At 49.2% G+C, this 18371-nt stretch overlaps 1 protein-coding gene across 3 annotated transcripts in view; it reads left to right on the forward strand.

Moving 5' to 3' along the window:
* The first annotated feature begins 200 nt into the window (after positions 1-200).
* Positions 201-18371, forward strand: part of TMCC2 (transmembrane and coiled-coil domain family 2) — a 45439-nt gene continuing 27268 nt past the window's right edge. The window contains exons 1-5 of one of the 3 annotated variants that reach the window (XM_078357004.1): positions 795-1032; positions 2353-2436; positions 10971-11065; positions 11348-11398; positions 14025-14576. In XM_078357004.1, the coding sequence (XP_078213130.1) occupies positions 14052-14576 (525 nt within the window). In that variant the 5' untranslated portion in view covers positions 795-1032; positions 2353-2436; positions 10971-11065; positions 11348-11398; positions 14025-14051. Of the gene's footprint in view, positions 1033-2352; positions 2437-10970; positions 11066-11347; positions 11399-14024; positions 14577-18371 lie in introns of all 3 variants that reach the window. The other 2 variants (XM_035280494.3, XM_035280493.3) reach the window with 2 other exon arrangements.

Consider the following 18371-nt stretch of genomic DNA (forward strand, 5'->3'; position numbering starts at 1 on the left):
CCGCTCTCCGCAATGCAAAAACGCAGCAGCATCGCCCTCCAGCCCTCTCCTGGGGGATCGCACGGTGCAACCAACCCTAAAAACGTGGCCGCGCGACGCCCCCTCAGCCCCACTGGCTTCCCATTGGCTGGTTGCCGCTGTCATTCCCTCCTAGCCTCGCCTTCCCGCTCCCGGGCGGAGGCTGCCGGGCGGGGTAGGTTGCGCGCTCGCCGCGGGCTCGGGCCGCGGCCGCGGCTTTGCAGCAGGCAGCGCTGCGGGCGGGGAGCGGGGCGCGCGGGCCGGAGTAGAGGCCGGGCGCGCTGCGGGCTCCGCGGCCGGCCGATGCGGGGCGGGGGCCGGTGGCAGGGCCGGGGGCCGCAGCCGGCGCTGAGGGCGGCCGACTAGGACCTGCCCGGCCGGCTGCCCCGCGCCCCGCCTCGCCCCGCTGCCTGGCCGACCGGGAGGGATGCGCTGTGCCGCCCAGCTCCTCTCCAACCTGCCCGTGCCCTGAGGCAGAAAGTTTGGGGGCCGGGGGTTGTCTCCCGCCTCCCTCCTGCAATGACTGCCCAAGGACTCCTGCTGCCCAGCCTCGACTGTGACCTGCCTTCGCTCCCCAGGTCGAAATGAACTATTCCAAGCTGTAACCAAGGCTCCCCTTCCCTCCCCTCCTTCACCGGCCTTTAAGATTTTTTTTTTTTTAATTATTGAAGAAATTGTGGTCTGCCATCTCCCCTCCTTATTAATAATTTAGACCCCAGGCCTCATTTCTGAGCATAAGAGGGGGTGCGGTCTTCCCCAAGACGGCGCGCTGGAAGGACAGATTCCCCTTGCCGACCCACATACACCATGAAGAGGTGCAAATCGGACGAGCTGCAGCAACAACAGGGCGAGGAGGATGGAGCTGGGCTGGAAGATGTCGCTTCCCACCTGCCGGGCCCGGACCTCCGGCCTGGGGAGACCACGGGTGCTAACTCTGCTGGCGGGCCAACTTCGGACGCCGGCTCTGCCGCGGCGCCCAACCCAGGTCCCCGAAGCAAGCCTCCTGATTTAAAGGTGAGCGCAGACCATCCCCCGGCAAGCCCAGCCCGCGACTTAGCTCTCGCCACCCCACGCAGAAGTGCTTTAACAGGATAAAAGTGAGCGGGGAAGCCAGGCAAAGGTCAGAGAGGATGAGCGGATGCTTGGCTGGCACCCCAGGAGGGACGTCAGGTACCATTTGTGCCTCTTTCAGCTCCATTTCAGTTCTCTGTGTTTGTTTCCCATTATTCAGCAAACGTTTTAGTGACTCACCCATCCGAGATTGTTTGAATAATGTGTGTAAAGTGCTATTCGCAGACAAAGGGCTGGAGAAATCCAAGATGCTAACCAAAAAAGCGGACATCGCTTTCCCTCCTGTAGGATGGCAGGAGTTAGAAATTGCAACATGGGAGGCCAAACAGGTGACCATTAGTTTTCTTTGCTGAGTAAGTCTCTTCCCATTGGGATCTCTGGGTGCCTTTATTTATTTATTTATTTTAATTTGGTAAGACAGAGTCTTGTTCTGTCGCCCAGGCTGGAGTGCAGTGGCGTGATCTCGGCTCACTGCGACCTCCGCCTCCTGGGTTCAAGCAATTTTCCTGTTTCAGCCTTCCGAGTAGCTGGGATTACAGGCACGCGCCACCACGCCCGGCTAATTTTTGTATTTTGAGTAGAAATGGGGTTTCGCCATGTTGGCCAGGCTGGTCTTGAACTTCTGACTTCAGGTGATCGTCCCACCTCAGCCTCCCAAAATGCTAGGATTACTGGCGTGAGCCACCGCGCCCAGCCCCATTGGGATCTTTGAGCGCCTTCCTGGATGAAGCTCAGTTTGCCAGTCTGGGAACGGGGGTGTGTGGATTTCCTGCCGTTAGGTGGAGCCAGAGGTTAAGATAGTGCTTGGAGATCTCTGCCTGCCTGCTGAACCAACCCCCAGGGTGGAGAACTGACAGGTGGTGGAGCAGTGCTTGGGCTGGTTTGGGGCCTCAGTTCAAGTTGCATACATGCTGAGCCGGCAGCTAGAACCAGAAGCCGAAAGAACTGCTCACATGGACCTGTTTATTTTCTGGCCTGAGGTTGCGGAAATAATTGGCGAGCTGTGTTGAATATATCTCTATCAATTAAAACAGCGGCTGAGATAAATAATGCACCTTTGCCGGAACTGCCACAGGGACTGCAGGCTCAGGCTTCTTAAGCCAGCTCACCGTCGGGCTGAGCGAGATGTCAGCCCAAGGAAGGAACTTAGGTGCCTTGGAGATTGATACCTCACAGTTATTTTCTTCAGAGAAGGTGTGGGGTCTGGGCTGGGGGAACGGAAAGGACTCCGTTATATTTAATAAAGCCTGTATCCTATGGCAGCAGCCGCTAAGGAGCTCGCCAGAATAAGCCAATGACATTCCTCGTTTGGCCTGAGCGGCTCAGAGTCAGGAAGTCAGAGCGCAGGTGAGTGTGTGCTTTTACCTGTGTATGTTACCTGTCCGTGTGCCTTGGGGAGCAGTGAAAAGGGGGACAACTAGGTCCTTGTGTGTGCTTTTAAAATTTTGCAGTAATTATTCAAATCTGACCTCTGGTCCTGCTGCTGTCCTTTTCAAAGCCTCATGGCTAGCCTTATGTCTAGAGGATCTCTGGGGGATAGGCTCTCTCTGCGCAGGAAGCTTGAGCTTTCATCAGGCCCTTGGTGTTTATCTCTGCTGTCACCCCCACGTCCATCCCTTGTGGGCAGGAGGTGTATTTTCTGTTTTAAGTGAGACTGTGACGGGGAAGGGGTCCCTTTAATGCTGTTGTGGGGAGCAGGCTAGCCTTCTGCAGCAGCCCCATTCTGAGCCGGTCCAGATGAGTCTGGCGAGCACAAACCCTGATTCTTTGACCAGATGAAACCCTCAACTAAGTCTATGAGAGGCAGCTTTGGAAATTCCCCTACTTTTCAGCTCAGGACAGCAATGGAAACTGTTTTCTCCATTTATTTCCCCCAGTTGCCTTCATAAGGAAGATGGGCTTGTCATGGCATGGGGGCTGCAGTGTCTCTGTAGACAGGATTGCCTTAAGCTTATTCATTTCTACTCTCCTATATCATTTTTCTTTCTTCCTTTTATTTTTTTTTGTTTGGCGATGCCCTCATTCTGGTCAGGGGCAGATATAGTAACAACTGTACACTGATATTAACTGCTGAACTTCCCTCAACCAGAACTGAAATCAGGTGCAAGAAAGGGAGGCTTCCCCTTACCCCCCAGAGAAAACATACCACTGAACACAGCCATGTGGACCCAGCAAGGAGCAGAAAACCCAGCTGCAGCCTGCTTGTGGGAGCACGGGGAAACAAGCAGGGCTTTTCCTGTTTATCCCTGTCTGCTTCATCACAACATGTTTACTACAGGGTGCAAGGGACTTCCAACCAGATGACTTGGGGACTTTCACAATTTGATTTGCTGTGTGGTCTCAGGCAAATCACTCAACTTTTCTGAGCCTTTTTCTCGGGAAAGGGACTAGGAATATTGGAGTGTGTCCAAAGTAGCTGGGACTACAGGAGCACACCACCATGCCTGCCTAATTTTTAAATCTTTTATAGAGACAAGGTCTCGCTATATTGCCTAGGCTGGTCTCAAACTCTTGGGCTCTAATCTTCCCTTCTCAGCCTTCCAGAAAGCTGGGATTACAGGTGTGCGCCATGGTGCCCGGCCCCTCCAGACTTGCCTTCCAGGGCTGGAAAAGTTGTTTTCCAATGCTGGCACAGTTTTCCAGTGATGGAAAAATTCCCTATTGGCCCAGGAACTTGGTAGAAGTTGACTTGTTTTAGATTTGATGGTGGTACCACAGAAGGGTGTTTAATTTTTGATGTTCCCTACCCTATACCTGTGTTTGGTCAAGGCAGATAAGGAGTTCTGGTTTGCTTTTGTTTTCATTTTAAACTTTGGAGATGGGAACTTTTGGTCCCTTAGTCCCACTTCTGTTTTCTCATGACAGCTCCAGGCACTGTGATGAATTAAGTGCATTGGAAGAAATCATCTTGAGAAAGGAGGGGAAAAAATAGAGGTTGGGGAGGTAGGGGAAGAGGAGACTTTTTTTTTGAGACCTAATCTCACTTCGTCGCCCAGGCTGGAGTGCAATGGTGCAATCTCTGGTTACTGCAACCTCTGCTTCGAGGGTTCAAGCAATTCTCCTGTCTCAGCCTCCTGAGTAGCTGGGACTACAGGTGCCCGCTGTCATGCCTGGTTAATTTTTTGTATTTTTAGTAGAGATGGGGTTTCACTGTTTTCCCCAGGCTGGTCTTGAACTCCTGAGCTCAGGCAATCCACCTGCCTTGGCCTCCCAAAGTGGTAGGATTACAGGTGTGAGCCACTGCGCCCGGCCTGAGGAGAGAATTTTTATCTTTGCCAAAGAGATCTGAGTGATGTTTAACTAGTGACAGCCAGAGATTTCAGGGGCTCCTGTGGTCGCCCTCTGATCCTTCAGCACTGTGGACCATCCTACTGTGCACTGTAAATTTCTGCTATAGTAGCCTGGGATCTGTGATTATAGGGTGGGAAGGGCCAATGAAAAGTAGTAGTTAAGCAGCAATTTTAAAACTGTAATCGAAAAATAACCTGAAAATGGACATTGCCTTACAGGAGGTTCATGCAGATATATTGAGGGTCTTCTCAACTGTTCCATACACCTGTGGGACCTTTGGGGAAAATCTCAGTAGACACTCCTGCAACAGGAGCACAACATTCTTCAGCCACTTGCAGCTTGGATTCCTGTTGAACTACTCGAGTTCATGTCTCCATTCATTTGTCCTTATTGTCCAGTCTTGTGCTGCTAACAGATTTCCTGCTTGTTGGGAGGGGATGCTGGGTTTGCTAGCCACAGAGAGTGCTGGCTGACCTAAAGTACACCAGAATTCTACAGTGAGAAAACCCAGTTCCATTGCGTATGGGAGGAGATGGGGAGCTTAGGGGAATACTGAAGACAGGGAGCACACATTCCTGTTGAAAATACAGCATATGGGCTGGGAGCGGTGGGTGGCTCATGCCAGTAATCCCAGCACTTTGGGAGGCTGAGGTGGGTGGATCACTTGAGGCCAGGAGTTCGAGACCAGCCTGGCCAACATGGTAAAATCCTGTGTTTAATAAAAATACAAAAATTAGCCAAGTGCAGTGGCACACACCTGTAGTCCCAGCTACTTGGGAGGCTGAGATGGGAAGATCGCCTGAGTCCAGGAGGTTGAATCTGCAGTGAGCTGTGATCATGCCACTGCACTCCAGCCTGGGCTATAGAGCAAGACCCTGTCTCAAAAAACAAAAAACAAACAAAAAAACACAACGTGTGGTAGATACTTCTGAGGCCTAGGATGAGTGGCTAAGCATAAGAGTGAGCTGGTTCTATCCTGATATGTGATGGAAGCCTGAAGGCAGCAGAGGAAATTACCGACCTCCCCACCTCTCTCACCCCTTGTGCCTCGGGAAGAACTGAGCCTTTCCTGAAAGGAAACGTCTGGGAATGTTGGCCACCAGCCTTCCCCTGGACTTTCCCTGAGGTTCTCTTTCCTCTCACAAAAGCCCCTTTAAGTAATTTCCCCAGAGATTTCTGAGCAGCATTAGTATCTTTCCCTGAAGAAAAAGGGGGAGCTCCAAGTTCCATCATTCCTCTCCTGGTTTGAAGCACTTTTGACTCAAGACTCATTTGGGTCCCAGCTCATGTTGGAATCATACCATACAGTGGTATTCCTGCCTACTTACTGAAGAGCAGGAAAAACAATTCAAAGCCAGATATCTGAGAGAATGTCACGACGGAGTCCTGTGTGGTTCTCCCTGCTGTATCTCCGCCTTTCCTGGTGGTCACAGGCAGCTTCCTTACCACCCCATGAGTGGCCTCTGTTCCTTTAATGCTCCTGACTAGAGCCCACTAGAGAAGGGTTTATGCAGTCAGCAGATACTGATCACCTTCTGTAGGAAAGGTGCTGCTGAATTAAATTGTGAAACATGCATATAAAAGTGCCTGAAAATGTATGCAGTTTAAATAACAGAAGCAAAACAGACACCTCCTCTACCCAAGTCAAGAAAAAAAAATTGACATTTCCGAGAAGCCCCTGCTTGTTTTCTGTTCTTTTGTTTGTTTCTTATATTTTTTTTTTCAAGGTTCAGGGTTTTGATAAAATTTGTAGGTCTCAGTTTTTGTTTTTTTTAAAGGCTAGTCAAGTGAAGCAGTAGGAGTGGTGAGTTTTCTTATTTTTTAAATGAAGGAGAAGACAAGCTACTTCATAAGAATGCGAGTGAGATGAAGATGTGTGCATTCTCTGGGGCTCTCTAGGAGTGTTTTGATGGTTGGGATGGCTCTCTGGGGGCCTGCTGCATCTTGAGGCCCCAGTAGATATGTTAAGGCTTGAAGATTCCTGCAATCTCATGTGGGAGCCGGCCACTTATGATAAAAGGAGGTAGAACTGAGATATGCCTAAAAACAAGGAAATGGGAAATTAGTTATTTGGCCTCACCTCCAGCTGAGCTTCCAAGTCAAACAGGTTGAAATACTTGCAAGAAAACCATCATGGAAATACACATAAGTTTAAGGGGGCTTAGAGCATCATGCAGAGCAATTAGAAACTTACAAGTGTTAATCAGTAAAGTTGTTCTGTGAGAGGTGAGTTTAGAGTAAGATTTTTTTTTTTTGAGATGGAATCTCATTCTGTCTTGCTCAGGCTGGAGTGCAGTGGTGTGATCTCGGCTCACTGCAGCCTCTGCCTCCCAGGTTCAAGCAATTCTCCTGTCTCAGCTTCCTGAGTAGCTGGGACTATAGGCGTCTGCCACCACGCCAGGCTAATTTTGTATTTTGAGTAGAGATGGGGTTTCACCGTGTGGCCAGGCTGATCTCAAACTCCTGACCTCAGGTGATCCACCCTCTGGCCTCCCAGAGTGCTGGGATTACTGGTGTGAGCCACTGTGCTCGCCTAGAGCAAGATTTTAAAGAAGGGGTGGAACATTAATTACCAAACAAGAGCAGAGGGACTTTCTAAATGGGGGAAGTGAGGTAGCCAGGGCTCTTGTAGGGCATTTGCCCTGTTTGACTAGAATGATAGGAACAGTGGAGGGTAGTCCGAATGCTGGTTACCTGTTTTGTCCAGCTTGTACCTTACATGAGGCAGGCAGAGGGTTGGAAAGGCCGGGATTGCCCCATGCCCATCTCCTCAAGCCTTCAGTAATACTCAGAGCAGCCCTGTATGTGGGCTCTGGAGGAACTGGTGACAATGGGAAAGCATGTGGCGAATGGAGCTCCCTGTTCTCCTGGCACACATTGAGTTCTAGATTAATTCCCAGCTGCCCTAGTTGTTCTAGTGGGAACTGTCTTGCAGGCTCAGTATTTACAGAATGTGCTTCTTTTTGTGTATCTAATTGTGTCTTCACTGCCAATCCCATTAACCAGAATCTTCTTCAACAAGGAGTTGAAACATCTGATAGGATCTGAATTTCGGGTTGAAGTTTTAGAAGAGTGAGGGTTGTCAGGAGCTGGGGAAGAGGATTCAGGCAGCTTCTCAGTGGTGGTCTTAAAGGCCAGCTCAAAACTCATTTCTGTTTTCATCTCTCTCTTAAGAAATGGCATCTGCCTTTGAAATCTCCATAGACTACTAGCGTGGTACATTTTCGGAATGAGGCCATAGCTGGACAGGATCCACCTTTGTCAGCCAAACACTGAAGTCTCTCTTTGTGTAAGAAGTTAGAGCAAAGCTGTTGGGGGATAGCAGATATGTTTTGTGATTGTGCTGGAAAAACAATTATTTGGCTGGGCGTGGTGACTCATGCCTGTAATCTCAGCACTTTGGGACGATCATGAGGTCAGGAGTTCGAGACCAGCCTGGCCAGCATGATGGGACTCCGTCTCTACTAAAAATACAAAAAATTAGTTGGGCATGGTGGTGAGTGCTGTAGTCCCAGCACTTGGGAGGCTGAGGCAGGAGAATCACTTGAACCCAGGAGGTAGAAGTTGCAGTGAACTGAGATTGTGCCACTGCACTCCAGCCTGGGTGACAGTGTAAGACTCAAAAAAAAAGTTATTTGACTTTTCAAACTAAATGACTAAATGCTTTCTTATTCCAGCTAGGTTAACTGATTGATGTCCACCAGGGAAAGCTGGCTGTAAGGACATGAGCCCCCACCCCAGCCTTCCCTAAGCCATTTGTGAAGACATCACACACATTCTGACTCCTTGGTCTGTGTTCATCTCCTTCCAAGCCAACTCAGTCTTGGCAGTTACGAAGATAATAGAGTGAGAAGAGGGTTTATACTGCAGCAGAAGGAATCTGAGTTAGACACAAGAAAAGTCTGTTGGAGCGTTTCAAATCTTTGTGAAAGGTTATGTCTTTAGAAAAGGTAGTTATCTAAGGATTAAAATCACCTTTGTAAGATGGGTTTGTAGAGACTTGGATAATGTATGCTCAGAAAATAAATGAACAAGTAATTTACATAGCAGTCTCCATGTTTGTGTTGAAGCCTCTGCCAGGTAATGTTTGGGACACAAAGATGTAGGTGCTGGAGCTCCTGCTGTCCAGTCACTCATATTCTCATCAAGGGTTCCGTCCATCAGCAGGTGAGAAGTTAGATAACAGTTGGAGAGAGCACTAGAAGCGATGTCACAAGGCAGTACACGATTAATTGTAAAATGAGTGGTGCAGATAATGAGCGCTTATGTGTTCAGGGCAGAGTGAGATCACCACAGACTGGTGTGATCAGAGAGCTTTATGGAGTGGTGAGGTGGCGAAGGATGGATAGGATGCAAACAGGCAGAGAGAGGGCACACCATGCTGGGAACATTAATAAAAGTCTTCTATGCTGGTGTGTGCTGAGTCATTCTGCCTAAAGACATGGTGGATGAGGTGACCTTTCCCCACTTGCTTTGGCTCTGGGCAGAATTCTCTAAGCAATAAAGGAAAGAGGTATCAAAATAAAATTGAGAATGGGGGAATTATTTGCCTGTGAGTTGAGATTTTTTTTTTTTTTAATGTCAGCTGTGAGGCTGGGGAAGAAATAAATCATTCAAAAAATCTTTCATCCCTGGGTTTCCAATAGAAACCCCAAGTGGCTTGAACAGTTGTAGCTGCTTACTATATACCATTGTGATCATCAGCACCAAACCTGGGGTCATGGTTCCTCTCCTGCTCTCAATCAGGCTCCGCATTCAGAGCTTCTTAAGGGCAATTGGAGACCTCTTCAATCCACTTTGGATCCTGAGAGTAGAACTCTGTGGGTTTTTACAGTGATTAGTTTTCTAATGCTGGCCCCATTTCCACAGAGACCCTATAAATAGAGGAATGTTGGCCACCTAGGCTGGCAAAAGCTCAGGGTGACCCAGTCACCCCACTGAACCCTCACAGTCATACCTTTGGTAGGGCAGAAGGAATTTCAAACCTAGGAGGAAGGGCTATGCAGTCAGCTGCCAGGTGGGATAATTAGCTATAGGTTAGTGTGACTTTCAGCTTTCCTGGGATTTGTTGAGAACACAAGGACCTGTAAAACTTAGAAACCACACCAGGTGTTCGACTAGTGGTGGCTCACATCTGTAATCCCAGCACTTTGGGAGGCCGAGGCAGGCAGATCACAAGGTCAGGAGTTTGAGACTAGTGTGACCAATTGGTGAAACCCTGACTCTACTAAAAACACAAAAATTGGCTGGGCATGGTGCTGTGCGCCTGTAATCCCAGCTACTTGGGAGTCTGAGGCAGGAGAATTGCTTGAACCCGGAAGGTGGAGGCTGCAGTGAGCCGAGAGTGTGCCATTGCACTCCAGCCTAGGCGACAGGGCGAGACTCCATCTCCAAAAAAAAAAACCAACATTAGAAACCACTTTTGGTCATTTTTAACCAGATGGTGCCAATGACACTGTACCCCAAGGCATTTTAGTTTTGGATTCATGCAGCTATGTTTGCAGATTTTGGAGCAAACTTCCCCTTTGGGGGACCCACACCCAGGGAGGAAGACGGATGAAACCCAACTGTTCAGAAACCACAGCCTTCTCAGGAAGGATCTTTCAGAAGCCATCTAGTCCTCCCTTTCTTCCTGAAAGGAAAATACCCCCAAGGAGGTGGGGGTTCCTTCCTGGGCTTTCAGATAGTTCCAGGGGAGGGACAGCAAACTCCCCTTACTTCCTTTCCCAGGGCTTGTCACCTGGGAAGCTCTCTTTTCTGGATAACTTCTAGCCAGTTTTGGGGGTGGCACTTCTTGCTTTGGTCTTATGGATCATGAAAGCCCTGTTTGGCCAGGCGCAGTGGCTCACGCCTGTAACCCCAGCACTTTGGGAGGCCAAGGCAGATGGATCGCCTGAGGTCAGGAGTTCAAGACCAGCCTGGCCAACATGGTGAAACCCCATCTCAAAACACAAAAATTAGCCAGGGGTGGTGGCAGATACCTGTAATCCCAGCTACTTGGGAGGCTGAGACAGGGGAATTACTTGAACCCAGGAGACGGAGGTTGCAGTGAGCTGAGATCATGCCATTGCACTCCAGCCTGGGCAACAGAGAGCGAAACTCCATTTAAAAAAAAAAAAGCCCTGTTTGTGTTCCACCTCTAACTCTGAAGCATCCTGGCTCTCTAATACATGGCTTCATTTGGCTACCAAAATGGTTTCTGGCAGCCAGGGAAAAGCAAAAGTCAATGTGGAAAAGCAAGTGACATTTTAGGAGCTGGAACCTGTTGTCAGAGCAGGTGGTGCATTCTGCTGCGTTGGCGGCTAAGTTCCCTTAAGCTAAGTCACCATGGTTTTCCTCACTTCTGAAACTTGTAGCTGGGTATGTGTATGTGCTCAGCTTTTTTTTTTAACACTTACCATGTTATGTCAAAACTCCTTAACCATCTCCTCCCTGACACCCACATACAGAAGCGGCCCGGCCCATGTGTCACTTTGCTGTTCCCGCCTCGCTCCTTACAAGTGAGGAAAACCCCCTTCATTTGGAGCAATCTCCTCTCCCCGCACGTTGTTCTGACTCCTTTTTTGTTCTTTCCCTCCTGCCTGCCATAGACTTTAATAGACTCCTCCATCTGCTGGGGCAAAGGTCCTGGGGTCTCCTGCTCACTTTCCCCAGGTTTCCTTCACCTGCAGAACAGCTCCAGGAGGTGAGAAATAAAGATTTTATAGTTGAGGGTCTTGTCCTATAGCATGGGATGGGCAGATCCACAACTGCAGTTCAGAGGACCTAACTACCCTTGACCCAGCCGTTTCTGTTTTGCTCCTGCCTTTGTTACTATTCTGGGACGCATGCAAATACTCTATCTACCTTAGTCTTGAAATCAGTGTAATGGGCCCATGTTGGTAAATTTGACTAGAAGTTGGGGGTTCCTTTGTGTGGCTTGGAAGAGCTACTTAGCTGTGCTGGTCCTCTGTTTTTTCCTCTGCAGAATGGAGAGGCTGATACTGTGATGTCTCACATTCCTAGCTTCTGGGATTAGGTTAGTATCAGATTAGAATGACAGTATAAATCGGAAAGCACTTTGCAAAATGCTGTTGTATAAATTTTAAAAGTAAATTGGCCAAGGACTTTAGGCTCCAAGGCAATATGGCAGATGTTAGTGGCTGCTTTAGCTCTCCCCTGCACCTCCCCTGGACTCCCAGGATATGGGAGAGAAAATGCCTCAGAACTCTAGGACCTCTGCTGAAGTCTTTAAAAGGGAAACTCTTTCTGCCTGAGTGGATCCTCAGTGTTGGAGAAGCCAGTTTAGGAATGGAGGGAGAAGAAGAAAGGACCTAGAATAGAATGCTAGAAAGACAATTTGTAACATGGAATGTGATGATTTGGCAGAGGCAGCTGGGCAAATGCCAGAGCCAGCTGGCCCATCACAGTGCCTGGAGTCAGGTCTCGCATCAGCTTGGGGCTAAGGGAAGAGGGAGGTGTCCTGGCATGTCCCTGGTTTGGAGGCTGCAGGATCTGGCCCATTCCAAGTCCATGGCAGAGTTGACATCTTGGTTCTCTCCGGCACAGATTCAAGTGAGCCCTGTGCCCCTGCCTCAAGCGGGCCCAGAGGGGATGGTAACTCCTGTGGGAAACCCTGGCATTGTGTAACCTAACATCTCCAGGGCTGCCCCAGAGTTCAGTTCTCAAGAAGGAATAATGATAACCTTAATTTCCTCATCTCTAAATGGAGATGTTACAATTGTTGCTTTTGTTACTATTTAGGAAAGTCAAATGGGATAATGCAGGATACAAAGCTCCTTTAAAATGAAAAATCATTAGTTCATGGTGAATTGTGATTATGTAATTTATCTGGTCTGTAAAATGGGTGATGTAAGGGCCTCTCCTACTTTGAGAATTCTGGGGCTGCTCAGATGAGGTGAAAAATGAAAATCCTAAAATTTTAGACAACTATATGATAGTATAGTTATTTGTATCCAGCTATAAGTGCAGCCATCTGTACAAAATCAAGGCTGAGTTGCATAGTAACCTAAGAGTGGGGCCAGCTAATTCAGAAGCTATAAGGTTGCTTTTCCTTGGTTCCTATATGGTCTAGATTTTCTGCTCTATAAGTTTATTTCAAGGGGGAGAAGAAACAGCAAATCCAGTCTGTGTAATTTTTTGGAACATTTTTTAAATGACTTAGGCTGCCTGGTAGGATTGTGGGTTGTTCCTCACAGGAAATCCTGCTATGGCTCATTAAGTCCCAAATGGCTGAGTTCTGAGTTTTCCTCTAAGGAGCTGCAGAGTGTGAGGTGTCTCCTGGTCCTCCAAGTCTCATTCCTCCTCCCAATGGCTCCAAAGCTCTCATAGAGGGCTCAGCCTGGCCAGATAAGCCATCCCCTGACAGAAGCAGCTGTCTGGAATTATACCACAGTTGCTTGTCCTGGCAGGCCGTCCAGCTGTCTCTTTGTGAGCAGTCTTGCCGGAAAAGCAGCTGGAGAATCTCAGTGGCAGGGCTAAGAGGAAAGGCTGTGGCCCGGGCAGCACTGGGTTGCCCGGCCTCTGTGCTTTGGGTTTAAGGGGAAAGACACTCATTTGGATAGCTTGTTCTGATGTGTGTGCTAAAGAATTGGTCATATTACTGACTATGTCACAAGGTTTGCTCAAAGAAGTAAAGTTTATTTCATTGCCAACTATATCAGGAATGAAATTGGCTGCAAATAACAGAAAATCATACTAGAGTTGTGTAGACAAAGATAGGTTTATTTCATGCAACAAGAATCCCAGGATAGGTGTTCACAACTGGTTTGGTGGCTCCACAGACTTTCAAGTTCCCAGGCCTGTCCCTTGGGCTCCACCATCTGTGTGCAGGCCTTCATTGTCAATCATGTTACCTTGTGGCTGCAGAATGGCCGCTGCATCTCCAGACACTACATTCCCATTCCAGATGGGAAGATGTAGTAGGAAGGGCCAGTGCCTTTATCAGGAAACCAGAAGTGTTCCCAGAAACTCTCACCTTGCTTTTCATTGGCCCAAACTGTTGTCATGTGACTATTCCTAGCTGCAAGGGAGTCTGACGAAGTAGGAATTTTTAGCAAGGTGCATTAAGTCCTTGCAGTTTGGTTGGTAAGAAAGAAAGAGAAATAGATATTGGGTAGGCAATTAGCAGTGTCTGCTACAACAATATAACCTGATTGTATGACCCTGATTCTCTTAGGGGAGTGTTGGAATTAGGGATCTTTGGAAATTGATGTTTGGTGGCCTGAAAGAGCTAGTACAGCTTGAAGGGATGCCTAGCCTGGAAGGAGGGAAGGACCGGGAGCAGGGGGATCAATCTAGAGGGATACAACCCCATCAGCAAAGTGCTTTGTGTGCCACTAGCCCCAGACTGAAGCCCTGAGAACATCATTCATAGAAACTCACAACCCACACTTTGATTGGGAATGTCTGGTGGAAAACCATGGGGGCACATCTCTTTGGGAATGAAAGGATGGGTCTGGGTTGCTACCTTTTCTCAAACTGACCTTTTAGGCATGACAGGCCATCCATGGGGATCTTCCAGGTTCAGATGGCTGCATTAGCTATGCCAGTCTACCAAGGATAGACCCTTCACCTTCACCCCCAACTGACTGGGCAATCAAGAGCTTTCCACTCACCAGCGTTCTTCATCTCTCCCCTTTAAGAAAATCCAGCAGCTGTCAGAGGGCTCCATGTTTGGCCACGGTCTGAAGCACCTGTTCCACAGCCGCCGCCGGTCTCGGGAAAGGGAGCACCAGACATCTCAGGATTCCCAGCAGCAGCAGCAGCAGCAGCAGCAGCAGCAGGGCATGTCCGACCATGACTCCCCAGATGAGAAGGAGCGCTCTCCGGAGATGCACCGTGTCTCCTATGCCATGTCCCTGCACGATCTGCCTGCCCGGCCCACTGCCTTCAACCGCGTGCTGCAGCAGATCCGCTCCCGGCCCTCCATCAAGCGGGGTGCCAGCCTGCACAGCAGCAGTGGGGGCAGCAGCAGCGGGAGCAGCAGCCGGCGCACAAAGAGTAGCTCCCTGGAGCCCCAGCGTGGCAGCCCTCACCTGCTGCGCAAGGCCCCCCAGGACAGCAGTCTAGCCGCCATCCTGCACCAGCACCAGTGCCGTCCCCGCTCTTCCTCCACCACTGACACTGCTCTGCTGCTGGCCGACGGCAGCAACGTGTACCTGCTGGCTGAGGAAGCCGAAGGCATCGGGGACAAGGTGAGGTGGGCCTTCAGGGGTAAGGGGAGGCTGTCTGCTGAGGGGCCTGGAGACCTGGGGAGCTGAGCTGGGGCCCTGCCTGGCAGATATGACACCCTGCTGCCTACAGAGTTGTCTGCCTTGGTTAAAGGAGTCAGGTATGACTAGAATGATTCCCCGAATGGCTAATTTTTGTTTCTTTAGGGCTTTGTTTTTCAAAATTGCATTTTGCTCATACTGATATTAATGTTGACTTGTTTTCCTTAAATGTGCTATCAAGAGGCATTAGGTATAGTAGTTCAATACACAGACTGGAACCAACCCTGTGTCTGCTGCTCACTAAGTTAACCTTTTTGTGCCTGTTTGACTAATTGAAAATGGGGATAATAAGGCTGGACGCGGTGGCTCACGCCTGTAATCCCAGCACTTTGGGAGGCCAAGGTGGGTGGATCACTAGGTCAAGAGATCAAGACCATCCTGGTCAACATGGTGAAACCCCGTCTCTACTAAAAATACAAAAAATTAGCTGGGCATGGTGGTGCGTGCCTATAATTCCAGCTACTCAGGAGGCTGAGGCAGGAGAATTGCCTGAACCCAGGAGGCGAAGGTTGTGGTGAGCCGAGATCGCACCATTGCACTCCAGCCTGGGTAACAAGAGCAAAACTCTGTCTCAAAAAAAAAAGAAAATGGGGATAATAATAGGACAGTTATAAGACTAAATGAGTTAATATATGTAAAATACTTGGAATAGAGCCTGGTGTAGTATCATTTTTGCTATTTTCACCAACCAAAGAAGACAGGGAGTCCATGAAGGGTGATTTGGGAAGGAGAAAAGCTAGTTTGGCACTTCATGATTTATATATTTGTTCTTTTATTCATGCAAGAAGTATCTATTGAATCTTTGCTTTGTGCTACAAGAATGAACAAGCCAGTGTTGCCATCTTGTGGAGCTCACTCTAGAGGGGGACGAGTGGGTGAATGGACAGAGATGAGAGCTGCTGTGGGAGCTTCAAGGGAGAGGGGACTTGAGGAGGGAGCAGGTAGCTAGCAGAGACCTGCTGGAGGAAACGAAACTGTTGAGCTGAATAATTTAGCCAGGGAAGAACTGGGAGAGGGGTAGGGGGAAGGGAGGGCATAGTATGTACAAAAGCACTCAATCAGGTGCTGTGGGCTACTAGAGGTTCATTGTAGCCAGAGCATCTAGCACTTTTGGGGTTTGACAGGTAGGCAGAGGCCACATCACAAAAGGCCTTGCCATGTTGAGTCTGGGAGTAGTGTGAAGCTATCAAAGGGTGCTAGGCAGGAAACTGGCAGGATGAGATCCCTCTGGATCCCAATATAAAGAGTAGATTGGGGCCAGGCGTGGTGGTTCACACCTGTAATCCCAGCACTTTGGGAGGCAGGTGGATCACTTTGAGGTCAGGAGTTCGAGATCACCCTGGCCAACATGGTAAAACCCCGTCTCTACTAAAAGTACGAAAATTAGCCAGGCGTGGTGGTGGGTGCCTGTACTCCCAGCTACTTGGGAGGCTGAGGCAGGAGAATCGCTTGAACCCGGGAGGCAGAGGTTGCAGTGAGTCAAGATCGCGCCACTGCACTCTAGCCTGGGAGACAGAGTGAGACTCGTCTCAAAAAAAAAAAAAGTAGATTGGGAAGGGATCACAGGACTGGAGTCAAGGAGGTTTTAGAGCTAGTGCAGTAGTCTAGGCTGCAGCAGTGTGGATGGAAAGAAGGCACCATGTGCAGAAAATGTTTGAGAGTGAAAGTCAGAGGTAGTGGGTGAGAAACAAAATAGGAGACAGAGGAAAGGGAGGTGTCGAGGATGATTCTAAGGTTATAGGCTTAGTGGCTTTAGAAATGGGGAATTCTCTAGTTAAGGAATCACAGGGCATGTTTTGTGGGAAGGGTGATGAGTTCAGTTTTGGACCTGTTGAGTTGCAAGTGCCTTTGGGAGCTGTCCAACTAGGGAGGACCAGATGGCAGTTGGGTCTGTGGAGTAGGGGCCTGGGCCAGGGCCAGTGCTCTGGGAGCTGGCACTGAGGTTGAAATCATGGGTGTGAGTGAGATCTTCAAAGGAGGATGTGTTGAATGAGAAGGAGGCCATGGACAGATCCAACTGACATGTAAGTGACAGGCCAAGCACCAGGAGCCTGAGAGAGAGGAGTCAGATGTGTGGAAGTGAACTTGCAGCAGAGCAAAAGGAAAAGGAGCTTGAAGGAGGAGGAAGTAATCAGAGTGAAATGCATAGAAGGAGCAGGTCACATCTGGGTTTGGAAATGTGCACAGGCAGTAGCAAGCAGTGGCTGCCATTGGGAACCGTGACTGAAGCCAGTTTCAGTGGATTAAGGAGACGGTGGAAGTGGAGTCAGGTGTGTAGCTTGGCTGTAAAGAGGGAGGACATCAGGTGGAGGCAGTCTGGTTTTTGTTGGCTTTTTTAAGTTGGGAAGCGCCTGAGTACACTTCCATGTGGCTGGAGAGGGCCCTATTAGGGAGAGATCAAAGATAGCAGTGAGGAAGGGGAATTCTCATTGGGGTGATGTCAGTGAGTAGGTGAGAGGGTGTGAGATCCAGAATTCAGCATCATTCTCGGTCACAAAGAGTCACCTCTGTCAGGCAGAAATGAATTCTTACTTTGTTTTTATTTTCTATGGAGGAAGAAAGCAAAGGTACAAACAACTGTTTATTGAGAGTAGTGGGGGAGGTGGAAGGACTGGCTGGAGGAGGGCAGTAAAGGTTTTGGCTTGGGGCAGAGCAAGGCTCTGAGCAGGAACTCACGGGTGACCTGTCTGGTGTTGTAGAGGCTTGTAATTTGTGCTGGCAGCAGCCTAGCAGTTGTGATTTATTTTCTCTCTAGTGGTCCTAGCCATAGGGTAGGAACACAGCTGCAGGATTATCAGGCTAATCCAGGGTTGGGGGTTGCTGGGAGGGCATGTTGAAAGGTCAAGGGTGACAACGGAGTTGGGGGGGTCAGAGAATGCTCAAAGGGTTGGACCTTGAAACCTTGGCTGGTAGAGAAGGAGGTGGGGATAGGAGAAGGCTGAATGTGGAGAAAAGGAGATGAGGGTACTGAGGGAGTGGGGGAGCAGGTGCATTAAGAATAAAGAGGAGTGAGAGAGACAGGAGAGGACATGGGAGTGTACGACTTGGGGGTGGGATGGGGAAGACAAAGGGCAGAATATACTCATAGAGCATGGCAGACAAGGAATGAATGGAAAGATAATTTGCAGTGGGGAGAGCTGAGAGGTTAGGTTGTGGGATGAGCTGTCCATATGACCTGGAGATGCCCCCCAGGGCAGTGGTCAGGAAGGAGGGCAGCAGGTGGCTTTGATGACTGGAGGCTGGGGAAAAAGAGTGGAATGGCAGGGACCTCCAAGGAGGCTGGGCTGAAGCAACACTGAGTGCAGTCGAATGCAGGTCCCATCTCCACATGGCCGAAATGAGGGAGAAAGAGCAAGAAAAGGTCACTGCGATGAATGAGGGTTCCAGAGCAGGTGGAGCTGCAGTAAAAGCCCGGAGGCAGCTTGTTTGTTGTGGAAGGAAGAATCTGGAAGGGCCAGTGGGAGGGCAGATGAAAGAGAAGATGGCTCAAGTGGAAGTGAGAGTAGGAGACATGATGAAGACCAAACAGTTCTACATTTGGGGGATGTGAGGCCTTGTGGGTTTTCCAGCATCAAAGTTCCAAGGGAAACTCTGGTGTAAAGCTCTTTTTACCTTAAATGATCACCAGAGCAGACCTGTCTCCACACACGATTTTAAATTGTCTTCTCGTCAACACAGACTGTTTCTCAAGTTTTTGTGCATGTTGACATTTGAAAA

This window comes from Callithrix jacchus, chromosome 19, assembly GCF_049354715.1.
Source record: "Callithrix jacchus isolate 240 chromosome 19, calJac240_pri, whole genome shotgun sequence".
Taxonomy (NCBI): Eukaryota; Metazoa; Chordata; class Mammalia; order Primates; family Cebidae; genus Callithrix; species Callithrix jacchus.